Below are 17,717 nucleotides of genomic sequence, written 5' to 3'. Positions count from 1 at the left end.
AAGGGTTCTTTACAGTAAGGGCAGTTAAAATGTGGAATTCATTACCCATGGAGACTGTGATGGCAGATACAATAGATATCTTCAAAAAAAAAGTCTACATCTTTGTAGAAAGGAAAGGTATACAGGGATATACCAAATAAGTAAACATGGGTATGATGTTGATCCAGGGAGTAATCTGATTGCAAATTCTTGGAGTCAGGAAGGAATTTATTTTTTCCCCTTATGAGATATCATTCGATGATTATTTCACTGGGGTTTTTTGTTTGCCTTCCTCTGGATTAATATACTGTAACTACAAATCTAGAATAAGTACTGTATCTGTCATCTAAACTTAACATATGTTGAACTTGATAGACAAGTGTCTTTTTTCAACCTCCTCTATTATGTAATTAACATTTGTGGAACCGTTGCTTAACATGTGCCAAATTGGTTGAGAACAGCCTACAAGAATGAACTTTAAATTGGCTTTCGGACAGTTCATTTATGATATATTCTCAATTGCATTGTGGTACGCAATCCATTTACCCCTATCTGAGTGGTCTAACTATTTACTATACTTCTCCTTCCATTCCCTCCTTTAAGGTCTCATGGGTATGATTTGTATATCTCCTATTTGTAACTTCTTTTTATATGTATTGTCCGGTATTCACACCTGTGAGCACGTGACCTGCATATGGGACAAGTGTTAATACACCGCTACTTCTTTGGCCCACTTTCACCTTCTGCAAAGGTCCCTCAAATGAACACTATCTCTCTCCCCTCAATCCGTATCAATATACCATGTGCCATGAACAGCATACTTGTGAGCACGTGACTTATCTATGCAACCAGGGTTAATACACCCGGCCAGGGCCGCTGACAGGGGAGGAGAGCCGGGACATGTTCCGGCCCAGCGGCTGCAAGGGGTTCTGCTGGCGCTGAAAGTTGGGCCCAGCCAGAGGTCAGGCCCAGCCAGAGGTCAGGCCCAAATTCTGCATCCAGCTGCCGGGCCACTTGTTGCCTCCGTCGGGCCCTGGCTCTCCCCATCTGTTGCCTGCCTTTTCCTACGCCGGGCTCCTTTCTCTTGCCGGTGCACGCCAGAAGCTGGGCGTGCCCGTAATTGGGCCCAGCTTCTGGTGCGTACCGACGGGAGATAGAGGCAGGGCTGGCGTAGGAAGAGGCAGGCAGCAGCTGGGGTCCGGAGGTTGTAACCAGAGGTAAATGGTAATTGTATCTGGGGGGGAGAGGAATAGTGGTGACTATATCAGGGTGGGTGTAGTGGTGTCTATCTGGGGGGTGTAGTGGTGTCTATCTGGGGGGGTCTAGTGGTGTCTGTTTCTGGGGGCTGGGCATAGTGGTGTCTGTCTGGTGGCCGATCTGCCGCAGGAATCTCCGCCCGACCTTTTCTAAGGTCATTTTTATTACTGTTTAGGGTAGGGTGTTAATTTAAGGCTTTTTAGCTAGTGGGGTAGGGGGTTCATTTTAGGGGGTTTAGGGTAAGGCACCTACTTAGCGGTGAAGTGGCCGGCGGCTGCTTCTGGCGACGGGATGAGTCGCGGTGAAGCTCCAGCGGCCATTTGGTTGCGGCAAAAAGGCTGAGACCAAATGTCCTAGATCAAGTATAGTGGTATCTATCTGGGGGAAGGGTGGGGGGCTGGAGTGTAGTGGTGTCTGTATCGGGAGGGGAGAGGGGGTATAATGGTGTGTGCATCTGGTTGGCTGGGAGGGGGGTGTAGTGGTTTCTGTACCTGGGGGAGGGGGGGGTTTAGTGGTGTCTATTTGAAAAGGTAGTGTTGTTTTGTGTTGGGGGGGATATTGGTGGGAGGGGAATTGTATGGGTATCGGGGGGGAGTTGTGTGTGTGCGTGTGTGTGTGTTGCCAGGGGAGATTGGGGGAAATGAGTGTGAAAAGGGGGAATTGGGGGAGCGGGTATAATTGAGTGATAGTGGAGAAGGGGGCACAATGAGAGAGAGTGGGAGGGAAATACAGGTGTGAAATGGGAGGGCTTGCAAGGCCGCCAACAGGGAGGGGGGGGGGGGGCGCGGCCCCAGTCGAAACTCTAGTCCTGGACCCTGGGATATCCGTTGGCGGACCGGAAAATGGCTAAACTAGCCAACTTACCTTTCGCCTTCGCAAGGTACTTCAAATGAGTTCATATTTAGCCTTTAATCAGTTGCAATAATATCTGCTTCCACCATTAAAAAAAAATGCAAATAAAATATGTATCTATCTGCCAGGGTCTACGATCCCTTTTTTATTAAAGAAAAGCAATGCACTTGACACACACACACACATCTGATGTAGCAAAATGTGTCTGAAAATGTAATTACTCTCTACAAAGAGTGCAACAGTTCAATCAGAGCCCGAAGCATTACCTATTTAAGTTTTTGTTTTAATATAAAAAATACAATGCTTAGATTACAGAAAAAGATTACACGATCATACAGTTGAACACAAAAAGATGGGGGAGCACAGTGTGAGGGAGAGAATGAAGTGGATCTTCTTAACCGGTGACCAACGGGATGGAATCACCTCAATTGGTACAACAGCTTGGGGATGTAATCAGTGAGCGAGAAAATTCGTATATGTCTATATTGAAATAAGTGTATCACTTACACGGCCTTGTGTAAGTTCTTTTACATCAAGGTATCTTTAATCTCCGACTCTTTCTTCTGGTGTAGTTTTTCTTCCCTCTTGTCGTCTCGCACTGGGATGTTCTGGGATGTTACTCACTCCGGACTTGGCTTCTTCCTCCTAGAGGTCTCCCTCTCACAGAAAAAAGTGATTCAGTCTATGCAGATAATGTGCAAATAATAAAGCTGAGAAGCAAGGAAGTAGTGGGGGATTTATAAGATAATTGTAGGATAATAACCAATCACTCACACGGGCTAATGTGAGTGTTCTCTCGTAATGGTATCTTGATTTCACCTCTTCCAAGCCTCTGATGTTGAAATGTCAGAGAACTCTTGAGAAGTGGAGTCAGGTGGTGTTTAAACAATCGTCCCAAATTGACAGACAAATGGAATATAATAGACCATATGCAATCACCTAAAAAGGTGAGGGGGGGGGGGGAAATGGGGGAAAAAATGAGAATATGTATTCAAATACTCACACGGGCCAGTGTGAGTACACTGGTATTCTTAGCAATGTTTTCTCTCCTATTGGTAGTTGAACACAGTATGCATGACTGTGCAATACTGTAAAGTGCTCTTAGCCTTACATTTTGTTGTGGTTAAATGGAAAAAGCTAACTACACTTTAGCATGGGTCGTATAGCTGTCAATTACAGCAAGAGCTTGTAAAGTCCATCCACAGCAGCAAGGCATTGTGGGGCGTTACTGTGGAAGCTCCGGCAGGCATCAACAGCCATACCCCCCCATGCTGTCTGCACACACTGAGGTGCAGTTTGGGGCTTTATTAAGCGTTTTCCCAACAAGCTCAGGACACTATACTGCCTAGAATCGTCACACTGGTTTCTGTTGGCAATTGTCTTGGTAGGCAATAAGATTTATTAATTAGGGTTTAGCGGAAACAAGTATTTTATGGCAGGGGTGCGCAGTGTGAAAAGGTTTGGGAATCACTGTTCTGTGCTGATGCAGAAGTAGCCGTTGGCTATTCACAATGGGGCCCTGCAAAAAAAAGGCCTTATGGTAAACCAATATAACACTGCAAAATTCTGCAAGACTTTTAACATTGATAATACAATTTTGTGTTCCTACTATTGCACTAAGTTTTGAAATGCACAGCTTTTAAGTTTGGCAAATATATGTTGCATTACTCATTGCTTGTTATTTTTCTCATTGCTTCATAAAATGACTTCACTTCTATGATCTATAGTAGAGTATGGTGTGCCTTTTGGACATATAGTAATAACAGAGAAGAAGGTAAAAGTCTCAATTATAGCTCCCAGGTAATTATGGTCTATTAACACTTCCTTAATAATATAATATTGTTGCTGTCGATCACGACCAAACCCCTATGTGATTTTTTTATTTTTATTTGAGCAGATTGCATACATTCTTTATAATGACTGACTTTGCTGGAGATAGGAAGCAGCTAAACACTGGTCAGTTACTACAACATACAACTAGTTCCATCGTTTACATATCATGAAATTGAAATTGACGGCAGATAAGAACCACTAGGCCCATACTCTGCCCAGTCTCCAATGGAATGTGCAACCTCAGACCTTATTAGATCATTTTTGCCTTTCATATTTAGAGTAGCCTTTTATCTGCCCCAAGCATTTGGTAGTTCCTTACTGTATTGACTTCTACCACTTTGGTAGGGAGGTTATTTCCTGAATCCACCAATCATGCTGTGAAGAAGCACGTCCTCGCATTTCCTCGGAGCCGGCCTTCTTTATTGTATTTTGTTTTCCCCCATATAAGTAGATGTAATGTTTCTGGAATGTACTGGAGTTTCTCCAAACGGTGTAATCTAGTAAAATACTGTAAATAGGGGTTTGCTGTAAATTGTAGGCTAACGGTTCATGAATCAAAAATCTAGTTTTCTGATTCCTCTAAATTCTAGGCATTTGTATCATAGGACTGCCCAAAACAAGCCTGGGACAGGAGCTAAACCCCTCTCCTTCACCCCCCTTTGCCTCCCCCCCCTTTGCCTCCCCCCCCCCCTCAATGGCTGGGTATGGGTAGTGGCTGTGCCTATCTTATCCTCTCTTTTGTTTAATGTGCTATTGAATTTGACACAGTCTTGTCAATTGGCCCTGTATCTGACCCCTTGAAGCATTGTTGGACTTTCCACTTAAGGGCTGTTCTACAGAGGGCGCGCTTGCTGCGCCGTGCGTGTGCGGCACTTATAGTTGGCTGTGGTTAGTCAGCCTTTCTATAGTGGTGCCGCGCACGGTACCATGGAATATTCCATACACCGTGGTTCTGGTTATTTAGTTTAACCTAAATGTTTAAAACACTTCTGTAGCAATTCCAGAAATGGCAGAACCAGATCCCAAAATATTTTGTCTCTCCCTTAATCACATACAGTATGCAGTGTTCCTATACAGTGCACAGTGCAGCCGTAAGTATCAGTCCAATTTAACAAGATATTTACACACACAGTACCTCACTGTGTCGCTCACAGCATACATACAAAAAGTGTGCGGCATGCGCGTTCGCACAGGCATGCGCACACACGGCCGCACACACTATATTACGGGCCTCTGTTCAGAATAAGCTAGAAAGAGTCGAGAAAGCTGCTGTACTTCCCTGCAGTGTGTAACTCTCCAGCAGCAGCTATAGTCAGTATAGGAAAGGGATATTATGACATCACACTAAATAACCCCAATACAAATTATTTGTGTGTTGCCTTTACATAGTACAGAAAAGAATGAAAAATCATTCATCCTTAAATTCTATTTTGTAATAGTTTCAATCTAGGAAGCCAATTACGTTGATGACGACATAAAATTTACATGAATTGTACATAATTAGGGGAGAATTCACATTTATGAGGGAAATCAAAGGAAGAGATTATTCCTTAAAACTTGTGAACTAGGTAGTTACAGCAGTGATTCTAATTGTTATAGATTGTGATGGAATATTTTAAGCACTTTTTGGAAGCCAGGACTATACTGGGTAAATGGCAAAGAGTGTGTCGGATACATAATGAATTGGACCTTTTTAATATGCTGGATAACATCAACTAGAATACAACAAATCAAGTTTCCATAAGTTTGAGTGTAGGTGACCACAGCATTTTGTTTTAGAATAAATGTATTCAGTACCATATTCTGCCCCATACTGTACTGTAGTAGGAGAAAGAATTAAATTATCTTTCCAGATAAATCTGACATTCATTTGTAGTATAAGGATAGCAAATAATATTTTGGAATGATAAGGTATATCATTTGGTTGAGTACTGGCCATAAAATAACATGCTTTAATTGTGTGGGAAAATTCAAGTTAAGATGGTTCTGATTTTTACATTTTTTCCCCAAGACATGGTTCCAAAATTCAATTGTTATTGGCCGTTTAAAGATTGTGTGATGGGGTCCTTGCTGATTCATTGCTGAATCAACTTGATTCTGAATCGGATAAACCAGCTTTCATTTTTTTCCCCCAGAAGCATCCAAAGAGAACAGTGTTTGAAACATAAGAATAACTGAGAATAGAGGTCGATTTTTAAAATAGTTTAAAAGTATAACGTCACTCTTCATGAAAGCAGGATTGATCATCATCTCTATCCCAAATTTATTTGAGTTGTACAGTATTAAGTGCTTGCGATTTTCTCTCTCCATAAAAATAATACAGTAATGATTTTAGTGCTAATACATCAGTCTAATGTTAAGGTTATTGCAAGTTTGTGTATTAAAGGAATCTTAATTCAATGCTGAAGTCTAATATAATGAAATGATCGTATTTTTATCTAAACCATATTTTCTGATACATATATCAGAGTTAAATCATGAACTGGCTACAGTAGTCTCAGAATTAATGATTTATACTGAAGAATGTTGTAAATTGGGGTTACCTTTTCTCTACAGGCAGCATAAGCTTTTCTTTGAGCAATTCTAAGTGCATTGGTGTTCAAAAAACATAATTCATTTTGTTTTGTTTGCCAAAAATGTTTTTGCTGAACAGGAAACGGAGAATGCTCAAAATATAGCAAGTTTCGAAAGTTATGGTGACCATTTTTGAATAAAATTGTATGTTTTGTCATTTCTAAGGCCGTGGACGAGTTTATTGTAGAGTGCCTAAATGCAAACAAAATAACTTTTTAACGTGGGGTAGTTTAATTTTAGATCTATTCTCTTGCCAAGTTGTTTAGAGGTGAGGCTTCAGTTTTTCCCATTTGATTATGCATCCTAATTATTTAGGAAACAAATTTTTAATTGACTCTCTGGAACTGGAAATACATACAGTATTAATATTATTAATGGAGGGTGAATGACCATAGCTAGGGGTTATAGCACAAGGATAAATAATGATGGAAAGAGGGGACGACTTTGTCTTGTTCCTCTGGAGAAAGGATGCAGAAATTAAGTTATTTCCCAGTATTCTTGCTTTGGGTTCAGCGTAAAGACTGCTTATACGAGAAATGAAATAATCAAACCATTTGAGAGTCTGAAACATAAAGAACTATTGTACGTGGTCCGAGGCTTTTTCTGCACCTCGGGCAAGTGCAACAGCTGGGCTTTGTGATGCTGCGGCTAAATGTGTAATATTGCAACATTTTCTGGATCTATCCATAGCTAGCCTAGTTTTAAAACAAACCCACTTGATCTTGGTTAACCAATTGGGGTATAATAGGCTCCAGTCTAAAAGATAGCACTTTTACTAATATTTTACTCATAATTAAAGATCTAGCAATATTTTCTGGGGGTTTCAAGCACTATAATCAAACCTTCTGAAAAATAGCTGTTTATGGATTTACCATTTATAAGAGTTTTAAGTTTAGAATAAAAAAAATAATCAAAAATGTATGTAAATAGTAGTGAAAATCCATTTTCTTACACTACCTTTCGATTTGTTGAAGAGAATTTGTTGACTTCTCTTTCTTCCTCAGTGATTGGGGTATCTAGTAGTGTTGCATTTATTTCACTAGATCTTTTCATATCTAGACGCATGTTAAGGAATGCCATGTTAGTGAGGTGTGTAATTGTTTTGTAAAACTCGCTTATTAATTATTGCAATCTTAATCAATAATATGACTGATTCTGTCTCTTATCTTCTTTTAGGTAGTTTAGCAATATTATTGCTGCTTTATTAGTATTTGTTTAGAGCTAGGCCTTGAAAACAGTAACACAAAATCCAAATTTTCTTTATATTTTGGAATAATTGTATTCAGCACACTATGTTGATTCCCCCCACCCCCAGCTTTTTAATTTATTTTTCTAAACATAAGCTCTTATATTTTTTTTTTTTTTTTACCTTTTAAGAGGAGATTCTTATGATCAGGGATAGAAAAATCTCAGGTGCCTAAAATGTCCCCCCTGGTGCCTGTGCAGTGCACAGTGATGACTAACCTGATTGACAGGTCAAATCACTTCTGCGCAGCTCAGTTACGTGAGCGGGATCGAAGCTAGTGTGGATCGTGCGGAGCTGGTGTGGATGAGGCAGATCTAGTTGGAGCCGAGATGTGGGAGAGTGTCACTGCAGCTCAGTGGGGGGATCGAAGAGCTGGTGGCGGAGCTAGTTGGAGGGATGGGTCTAGCCGGGGCAGAGATACGCGAGAGAGTGTCACTGTGTGTCTGTGTCTCACAGATACAATTACATACACATATACTAACACTGTTACGACGACGGGTGGGGAAGGGTAGTGGAGTAGCTGGAATGCCTTCGAGTGGCATTAGGTCGTAAGATGTTCAGTAGTAGTTTTTTTTTTCCCAATACAAAAATGTTGCAGTTCCATGTTAATCTGCGACTTGTGGCCATCCAACAGTAAACAATTGGGAAAGTGACATTATTGCTAACTAGCCATGGGTAGAAATAGTTTGCAATGTATGCACAAAATGTTGCAGTGCTATCTACCATGAGTCGCTTTGCCCAATGTAATAATCATTGGGTATGGACTCTGCAATATCCCGGGGGATAAGCTGGTAGAGAAATACAACCATGGGTGGAACCACTTTCCCACTTGCAGAGAAATTGGGAAGAACTTTTATGCATTCCTGTTCCTCACCACCTGCAACTTCATAGAAATTGCGATACTGCTTAGGCCCCAGCACCTTGCCAGTTTTAGGGCAACATTGGTCACAAGTTTCATCTGCGTTCTAAATCCTATTGCCATCTAGTACTTAAGGACGTTTTTCTTCATTGATGTACTCCTCCAGCTGATTGAACCGTTCCCAGATCTGCTTCTCAGTAAGGCCTCGGACATGGTGAAGGGAAGAGCGCTGAGAGCGCTGAGCAGCGCTGACGCTCATGCTCTCCTGCTCAAGCAGGAGCTTTTTCGTGTCCCTGCATGAGCGTCAGCGAGCGCGCTTGTGTGCCGGGTGGGAGCCGGGGCTGGAGGAGGAGCAAGAGGGGGGGCTAGCGTGTCACGACGCCGACGTCACGGACTGCCATTGGCTTTTGGCAGTCACGTGGCTGGCCCTGCGCTTCCCTCAGCGTGAAAACTTCATTTTCTCTGTCGGCTTCAATTCCGCACGCCTGCGGAAACGTGCGGCAGCGCCGTCTAAAGCCGTGCTGATAGGGATAATGTTTCTCCTCAGCGCTGCTTAGCACGCTCTTTTTGACCATGTCCGAGGCCTAACGCAGCACTGAATATTTGAGATTATTTTGGCATTACTAATGCTTTGTCGTTGCTTCAGAAATAGTTTGAGCCATTTATCTCCTGGTCTGTTGTCCGTACATGAGTTCTTTCACTGGGTTTCAACCATAACCTTTTGTACTGAATCTTTCATTTCATCGGGATGCATGGGGAATCCAATTTTGACTTTCCCTAATATCCAATTTTCCAGTTTATCCTCCTTGAATGTTGTTAGGACTGGTGGTGGCTCCATATATCTCCCTTCTATTGTTTTTCCATTGATTTGATTATTGATTAAAGTCTCTTAAGGGATTACATACTTAACAGATGCTTTGTTTGCATTTCTTGTTCCTGCACACAGCTTGTAAGGCGTTTGATAGCTGTTGTTTGATACTCTGGAAGCATTTCTATTTTCTTCCACATTCCCTTAGATTGTCAGTTTGTGTGACAAAACACATTATTTTAATGACTTGAACCTAGGCCTAATTGAAATTTCTTAATACCTACGTATGTATGTCCAATTAATGGCCGGTCATTAAATTCAGTAAACACCACCCAGTCAGTCACTAAAGTGACGCCTATTTTGGCCATCCACTAATAAATAATATGATGCATTTTTCACTAGCCTATTGTAAACGTAGAATTTGGGTTGTTTATCACTGAAATAGAAAAAAATCTAGTGAATGACCATGGTGGTCATTCACTGACAAAACATTGGTAACAAACCAGTAATTTAGCCACTCCCCAGCACATGACTTTACAATGGTAGCAACGTAAAGTAAATTTATTTTCGCTACTAGATTCTTTAATTTACTTAAAAACAATGTGAAACACTTCTAAATATTAAAATAAGGTTCCTATTAAACTTTTTGTAGAGTCAAAGAAATGTCTTTTCTTAGTATATCTCAAAACTCGGGGTACTTGACACAGCAGCAGTTTAGCAAGAAGCCATTTTGTGAGTCATTACAATATGATTGTCTGGACCAATTAGAGTTGGTCTTACATCTAACACTCTAAAGAAGGAGATAGAAGAAGGATTTTTATTGGAAGCCATTGCTTTGGCGTGTTTGGGGTTATTCAAATCAGGTCATTCATTCATTGGTATGTGGTCATTCATTGGTAGGTTCACTATTATTAAACTTGCCACCCACTATGATAGGGGTATTACTATAGGTGGTAATCCTTTTTGTTAAAACATCAAAACATTCTGATTGGCCACGCATGTTTTGCTATTGATTTGGAAACAATATGTCCTAGAACAGAGGTCGCCAGACTATTTGGTGCACAGTATTTTTCCCAATGTAATTTGTATTTCCTTACCCAGTTCCCTTCTGCCTATTCAAATATTTTTTAACACGTTTATTTTTTCTCTCCATCTCCTGTAGCAAGACGCTTTTGTGCTTTGTCTATTGACTAAAAATTCTGTCTGTACCTTATTCCTATATAGTTTATTAAATTTCTGTAATATTGATTTTAATGCATTCTCTGGAATTGTACTACACATTCTCAGGCAGGAAAATTTTACATTGTTAAGTACAATTGGCATAAATTGGACAATATAAGCATCTCTTTGGCATCCGGCTTAACTATACCCACCATCTTAAAAAAAAAAAATACACAATACAGACCTTTCTTGGTTATCCACCGGAATCTGTCCCGCAAACCGCCGTCGGATTGCGGATCCAATGTTAATCAGCGACAGTGAGGGTCAGATAATCCGTTCTGACATCAGATAATGTGCTCAGCGGAATGCATTAAATGACGTCAGATAATTCGTACCACGGATAACGGATCGACGGATAGCGAAGACCAACTGTATATGTTTGTGCCTTTGAAATTCTGTGGCTTAGAAATATACAGCTACGTTTATAACTTGAGAAAGTAGACTTACCTGCCAAAAGGTTTTGGTTTTTGCTTTCTTAGCGCGAGTCATGTCAACAGCCACTGTTCATCGATTAGACGGTTATTGACCATGTATAAAGAAAGTGAGAAGCAGTGCAGTACGTTAGGCTTTGTTTTACTTCCACATTTTCCAACTACTGTATTCACTTGGCTCTATTGTTCTTTCAGCTGCAGCCGCTTGAGGAAAATACAGGAAATCCTCACAAAAACCAGCAAGGCGACTCCTGATGGCATTCTCTGCATTTTAGGTCAGTTGCTTGGATTTCTAGTAAATGTGTATATCCTTGGATGGCTTTGTATGTAATAAGAGTAGATTTGTTATAAAATGTGATTATCTTTAGGCCACGTCCATAGAAGGACAAGCCGCGCTGAGCAGTGTGGACGCTCCGCGCTGAGCCCCTGCATCCTCAATGAGGATGTCTTTAGAGGGGGCTCACGTGAGCGTCCGCAGGCGTGCTGAGGAGTTGGATTTTTCAGCCGACAGCCAAGCTGTTTTTCAGCGCGCTGTCGGCTGAAAACATCCAATCAGTGCGAAGCAGCATCAACGTCACGGCGGCGTGACGTCGGCGCCGTGATGTTGACGTCAGTGCGTCGCGGGCGATTGGCCCAGCGACGTCACTGCCCCGCCTCCCTCTGCCTCCCCCCGCCTCCCGATCGCGCACGCTGCATCGGCGCGGCTCCGAAGTGCTCCCTCCTCTATGAACGCAGCCTTATGCGGCCAACATGAGTTATTTTAAATTGAATTATAAGTTTACAAGTGATTGACCTTCGAAAACTCACGTGTCTAATTCATATTTATACACTCATTCTTAAAAGACTAACACTTTTTTGAGGGATTAAGAATTTCCGTTTCATTACATACTGTAGCCAGCCAAAGAGAACACCCCTTTGTAAATAATTTAACAATCGAATTGACCTCTTTAATCTAATGCAACCGTGCTAAAAGCAAAGATTTGGCTTTTTGTTACAAATTACATTTTTAATGGCCTCTCAATGGGGAAATGTTTCTCAGCTCAGTGTTTTCTTTACCCTTAGTCCAGCCTGTCCTTATTAGAGAACCAATACATATAAAAGAAGGGTGGGCTCTGACTCCAAAGTTTTGTTGTACAGACAATATCATCAGACAAAGGGGAGCAGCAGGTGGAAATCAAACCCCTCCCAATGTTTACAAACTAATTTTCAAAATAACCTATTTACACTAAATGGAGTAGATATAGAAAAAGCAATTCCCTTTCAATGCTCATCTCACCATGTACAAACTAACAAAATACTGAATATTAAAAATATTTATACTGTACGAATCTGTAACCATACTTTTAACTTCTGATATATGTTACTGCCATTGGCTCCCAGGACCAAAATGGTCATGTCCCTGTATGGAGTCCCGCAATTGGGTATTTGGGAATTATAACTGTAGGGTTTCTATCACAGGGTACTTCATTTCAAATCAATGTTTTAACTACGCAATTCTCTTTAGACTTTTCTAACAAAGTTATGTTTTATGTGGCACCAGACTGCCGGGTTTTTTCTTGTTCTTGTTTTATGTGGCACCAGACTGCAAGTGCTAAACCAGGGAAAAGGACTTTTTGTATCCCGTGCAGTGTCAAACGTTGCTAGGACCGATCAATTGTACCGATTGTGCTATATGGCCTGTTTCTTTGTCCATTTGCTCATCCGTGTGTACATTTTGCAGGAATTGACAGCCGGTACAACGAAGGATGCAAGGAGCTAGCAAATTATCTGCTTTTTGATTTATATAGCCAACGAAATGCTGATTTTGAAAGAACTGGATTTCCTGAGGAAGTTCTAGACGGTGAGATTATCAGAACTAAACTTGAAGAGTCGTTCTGTTATTGCTTGTAAAGTAAACCCTCACACATGGCTAACCTTTACTGGGAGCGTCTTTCGCCTGGAAACACTTTATTCACTAATTATATACGTATTTGTTGCAGATGTTATAATCCTAATAAAATCTGACAGTGTCCACCTGTATTGCAATCCTGTGAACTACACATATCTGTTGCCATATGTGGGCTGTTGGAGAAACTTGCATTTTCACTGCATGTCTGAACACGAGGTGAGTATTAGTGCATTGGAGCTTCTAAAACTTTACAAGCTGCTTGTGTACAGATTCAGTTGCCAGCCCTATTACAACATACTGTATGTCGCCATATCACATCAGAATGAAGATAGAATATTGCTACGTCTGTATATCATTTCTAGATGAGTAAAATAGACAACACAGTAAGTGTAACCAATTAATCGCTTTTGCAACTAAGGCTGCGCTTATAGTGCCAGTGACGCGACGTCGCGGCAAAACAAATGCATTGCCGTTGTCGCGTGCACTTATAGTAGGAGCGATGGCTTGGTCGCGATCGCTGGAAGTCAATTTGATTTTTCCAGCGACCGCAGCGTGATGTCACCGTTGCTGCTGCTGGCGGCGCACTATAAGCGCAGCCTTAGGCATGGGACATATTAAGTTGAAGCTCGCTGAGCTGGGCTGAGCCGCGCTGAGCAGATGCACAAACCCCCTGCATCTGTCATCAGCGCGGCTATAGTTTCCCCCTCCGCATGCGTGCTGATGCGTGCGGAGGCTCAGAAACTTTGCCGAGACAGGCAAGTTTAAAATTTGCCGCTCAGGGAAGCGGAGGAGCGGTCACGTGACCGCTCCCATCCAATGGGAGTGGGGGACTAGGCCCGCCTCCCGCTCCGCCTCCTGACACGCCTCTGCTCCGCCTCAGCCCCGCCCCCAGAGCGCGCTCACTGCCTCGCCTGCAAGGACAGAAAAAAGCTCAATTTTCAGCAGGCGAGGCAGAGCAGGAGCGCGGCTCAGCGCGGCTCAGCGCGGCTGAACCCTCTATGTCCCAAGCCTTAGCCTAAAAAGGCCTTCATCAAAGTTACTGGTCACCATCAATTTCAGACTTTTGGGGACCAGGTATTTTTTTTTAATCTCAGAATATTTTTTTTTGTATGTAGTTGCCTATGAATGTTCAAAATCCAGGTGCATTGAGGCAATAGTTATTTCTTGTTTTATAAAAATTATATAAACTACAAATATATGACTTTTAAAAAAGTGACAGCTTGTTTGCTATACTCATCTGTCTATAATTTTCTTTTTCCAGACTAACAAATATAACATTTCACAGGAAATAGAATAGAGGTGGTAAAAAGATATTCATATGCTGAACTGTACTTAAAAGGAAGTTGTGTTTCTTACTTGTAGTTCATAACTGCAGACATCTGCTATTTGTTTCTTTTCTAGTATGAAGATGAAGAAGCTGCCGAAGAATTTAAAATAGCCAGCTTTGTTAACATGGTTCGAGACTGTGCTCGCATTGGAATTCCTTACAGCTCCCGAGGTAAATGTGCTGTGTGGATGAGTCGGCAAATGGGGACTTGCAGCAAACTCAAGTCAGTTGTGACCTTTAATACTTGAGCTGATAATTCAACTGATTCTGAATCACAATGGCTTGAATTCTGTCTTTAATGGCAACTATATTTTTGAGCCTTGTTTTGCATGTTTCTGGAATATGTTAGAAGGAAAAGCTAGTTCATCTATAGCAGATTGGCGGTAGCGGTCTCGGATATGGGTAAAGTTTACACCTGGCATAACAAGACAAACTGCATACCATCCCACACTCACAAATATCAATACAGAAAAAAGGCTCCTGACCCCACTCAATTATAAAAAATTGTTTGTTTTTGCAGCCTGTTAATGAGACAAATATACATTTAACGGTGAATATTTAACATCACTTTGATAATGAGGCATTGCAGAGAGATCTGGATGTCAATTTGTAGGCCTTTGATTACTATTGAAATGTCTGATTTGCTTTCTAAGAAATCTGAACAAGGCCTTTATGAGTAAATGCTTTAATTAATGATTTCTGTTGAAAAATGGGGAAAAGTTAACCTATCTTTAAGAGGTTTTGGAGTTTTGGTGTTGCTGCAAGTTTGAGAGCAAGGATCGATAAAGGAATAGTACATATTACTGTTCTGTGTGAAGAGCTGTCTTCATCTCGCATACAACTACGTGAGTTTCTCCTGGGGTGGGACCACATCAATCCTAAACTGAATTATTTCTTGATTCTAGAGGCACATTACTGAGGACAAAAGAGGGACATTTTCCTTCCAGTTTGCAATATGGCTGATTCAATCAGCAACTGTGTCTTCACTGAAATGCAGCTCTAAATGAAATGTGCTTGCTTTCAATGTCAGTCATTCCTTTGCTCCCTGTCAGTTTAGCATTGCACCTGGTTCTAAAGAAATAAAATTAAAAAAACAGATTAAACAGCCTACCTAAGTAATATTGCTATAATATATTGCAGCTTTACTGGCCCCAAACATTTGCCACACTGTGCTCATCGTTCTCTGGATGAAAATCTCCAAATAGGAGCGATGGGACCCTCCTCTCACATGTCGTGTTCCAGGTCGTCCCCTCACCGCTGCCACAATCAACCCGTCCTTTGTGCTGTTCTTTGTATGTGTCTGGGTTCTCTCGCCTTCCCTCTGCTCCCTCGTATTCAGCACAGTAAGGAGGGCTGATCGTGTACAAAAACAGCCACAGTAAGGAGGAGGAGCCGGCCTGGAACACATTGCAGCAAACCTGGTACTATTTATTTGTTGGTCCATTAGGGCAAGAATTCAGGGAGCGCAATGAACCGGAAAGTACATATAATAAAAACAAAAAACAGAGAGAGACACAATGGTGTAATACTGATAGTAGCTGGCAGCCTGAACAAATCACTAAAAAGATGTACATATGAGCGCACTGAAGTCCAGACAACTGAGGGTTAAAACCTCCTCTTGTCCCACGTGGATGATATGCAGCAAAATCAGAGACACACAATAGTATAGACTGTCACTGATGTAGTCATAAAAAAGCACAACAGCAAGGGGCAACTCGCATAGTAACCCTCTGCTAGGGCATTTGCACGATACACTTCACAGGAATATGTCTGCTGATGGAGGTGGTGGTCTCGTGGGTATGAGGCTTCTGCAGCGGGGCTGGTGCTCTGTCGGCTCCCTGCGTTGTTCCTTGGCCGCACTTCCGCGTTCCCCGGGGACCTCAGTGCGATCATATAGAGGAGTTAACCTCTGGGGTTCTGAGTCAGAACATATAATCCTATGTGAGTGTACATCTTTTTAGTGATTTGTTCAGGCTGCCAGCTACCATCAGTATTTCACCATTGTGTCTCTCTGGTTTTTGTTTTAATTGTATGTACTTTCCGGTTTATTGTGCTCCCTGAATTCTTGCCCTATACAACTATTGAAGATCTCGAGGGCAGGTCCATTGAATGTCGAGCTGCATAAAACTGGTTATTATATATCTTTCATTTTATTTCACAGTATACAGTTACCATTTACACCAATCTATAACGGTGACTAGTGTGCCATATTTGTAACCCACATTTATAGGAGCACCAAGTAAATATCTTTTTTTACCTATATTGCTCCATTGAAAGGTATCACAACCTACAACATATATTATTCTTTCCAGCTCCAATTCTGTAACTAGCACACTTTACTGTATATATATATGTATATATGTATATGTGGCGGTATCTGTACCGTGTTAGCCGAGCTTAATAATAAAAAATAAATAGAAGATACCGTTCTGTGGCTAACGAAATGCTTTTATTTGTGCGAGTTTTCGAGATATACTGATCTCTTCTTCCGGCGGTGTTACAATGAATAAAGCAAGGTTTAACTTAAAAACAGTGCATCTTTGAATGGTCCATTATCTGTGACTGAAACCTATCCCTCCCCCTGTCCAGTATGGGATTTATGACCTGAGGTGTTAAATAGTCCCTGAAAGTTAGTGATGTAAGAGTTTGTATGTATGTATGCATTGCCCACAGTGTGTACAGCGCTTTACAAAAAGTGTGTGTGGAGTGAGAGTGTATACCAATGGTGTGGATGGGTGTGGAAATGTAAGAGGGTGTTGCATTACTAAAAGTGTGTGTAGATACAATGTGGTCCCTATTGGTATATAAGCATGGAATAACATAGAGTATTGGTATGTGTAAGAGACAGCTGCATGTGCATACATTTAGCGCATTATGTATAGACATGGCCTTTAGCACTCATGGGAAGAGAGTTCTTTTGTGTCAGTAGTGACTCCTGAAACTGCGGTCTCGGTTTAGGCCACCGCTAAGTGTCCCGAACAGTTGCATAAATTTGTATATTTTTGATATATCTCTATCTAGATAGAAGCATTTTGGTATATTAAGTTTTCTGCAGAATTTCTTCAGTAATTGTGCAGCATCATTTATACATAAATCTGGTTTTGCACGTAGACATGGTGTACAGCAGGGCTCTTCAAGTAATCCGGCCGCTTTAAAGTGATCCCTGGAATTTCTGCTTATGCTAATTTCACTGTAGTTGCCTAGTCAGCCAAGTACCTTTCTAACATTGAAACTTGCTGTTTAAGGTAATGTAAATATATATGGTACAGATGTTATACAGGTATATGTTTGTATAATTAGTAAGTCCTTTAACTGTATCCAAAATTACATGACAACATTCTTGTGGACCTTCTACAAAAACGGTTGTGATCCTCCCCTTTTGGGAAGCTCGTTTCAGAGCCCTAGCATACAGAATGTACGTTATGTAGGACAAAATGATGCA

General features: G+C 41.3%; 1 protein-coding gene across 3 annotated transcripts in view; it reads left to right on the top strand.

Annotated features, from left to right (window-relative positions):
* Positions 1 to 17,717, top strand: part of DNAAF9 (dynein axonemal assembly factor 9) — a 109,711-nt gene that overhangs the window by 19,266 nt on the left and 72,728 nt on the right. For all 3 annotated transcript variants that reach the window (XM_075572652.1, XM_075572651.1, XM_075572653.1), the window contains exons 2-5: positions 11,256 to 11,335; positions 12,781 to 12,900; positions 13,040 to 13,164; positions 14,350 to 14,446. In XM_075572652.1, coding sequence (XP_075428767.1) covers positions 11,256 to 11,335; positions 12,781 to 12,900; positions 13,040 to 13,164; positions 14,350 to 14,446 — 422 coding nt within the window. The remainder of the gene's footprint in view (positions 1 to 11,255; positions 11,336 to 12,780; positions 12,901 to 13,039; positions 13,165 to 14,349; positions 14,447 to 17,717) is intronic.

The sequence above is a fragment of the Ascaphus truei genome, chromosome 1, assembly GCF_040206685.1.
Source record: "Ascaphus truei isolate aAscTru1 chromosome 1, aAscTru1.hap1, whole genome shotgun sequence".
Classification (NCBI taxonomy): domain Eukaryota; kingdom Metazoa; phylum Chordata; class Amphibia; order Anura; family Ascaphidae; genus Ascaphus; species Ascaphus truei.
Note: the sequence above shows the minus strand (reverse complement) of the source record. Positions and strands in the feature narration are given on the sequence as shown.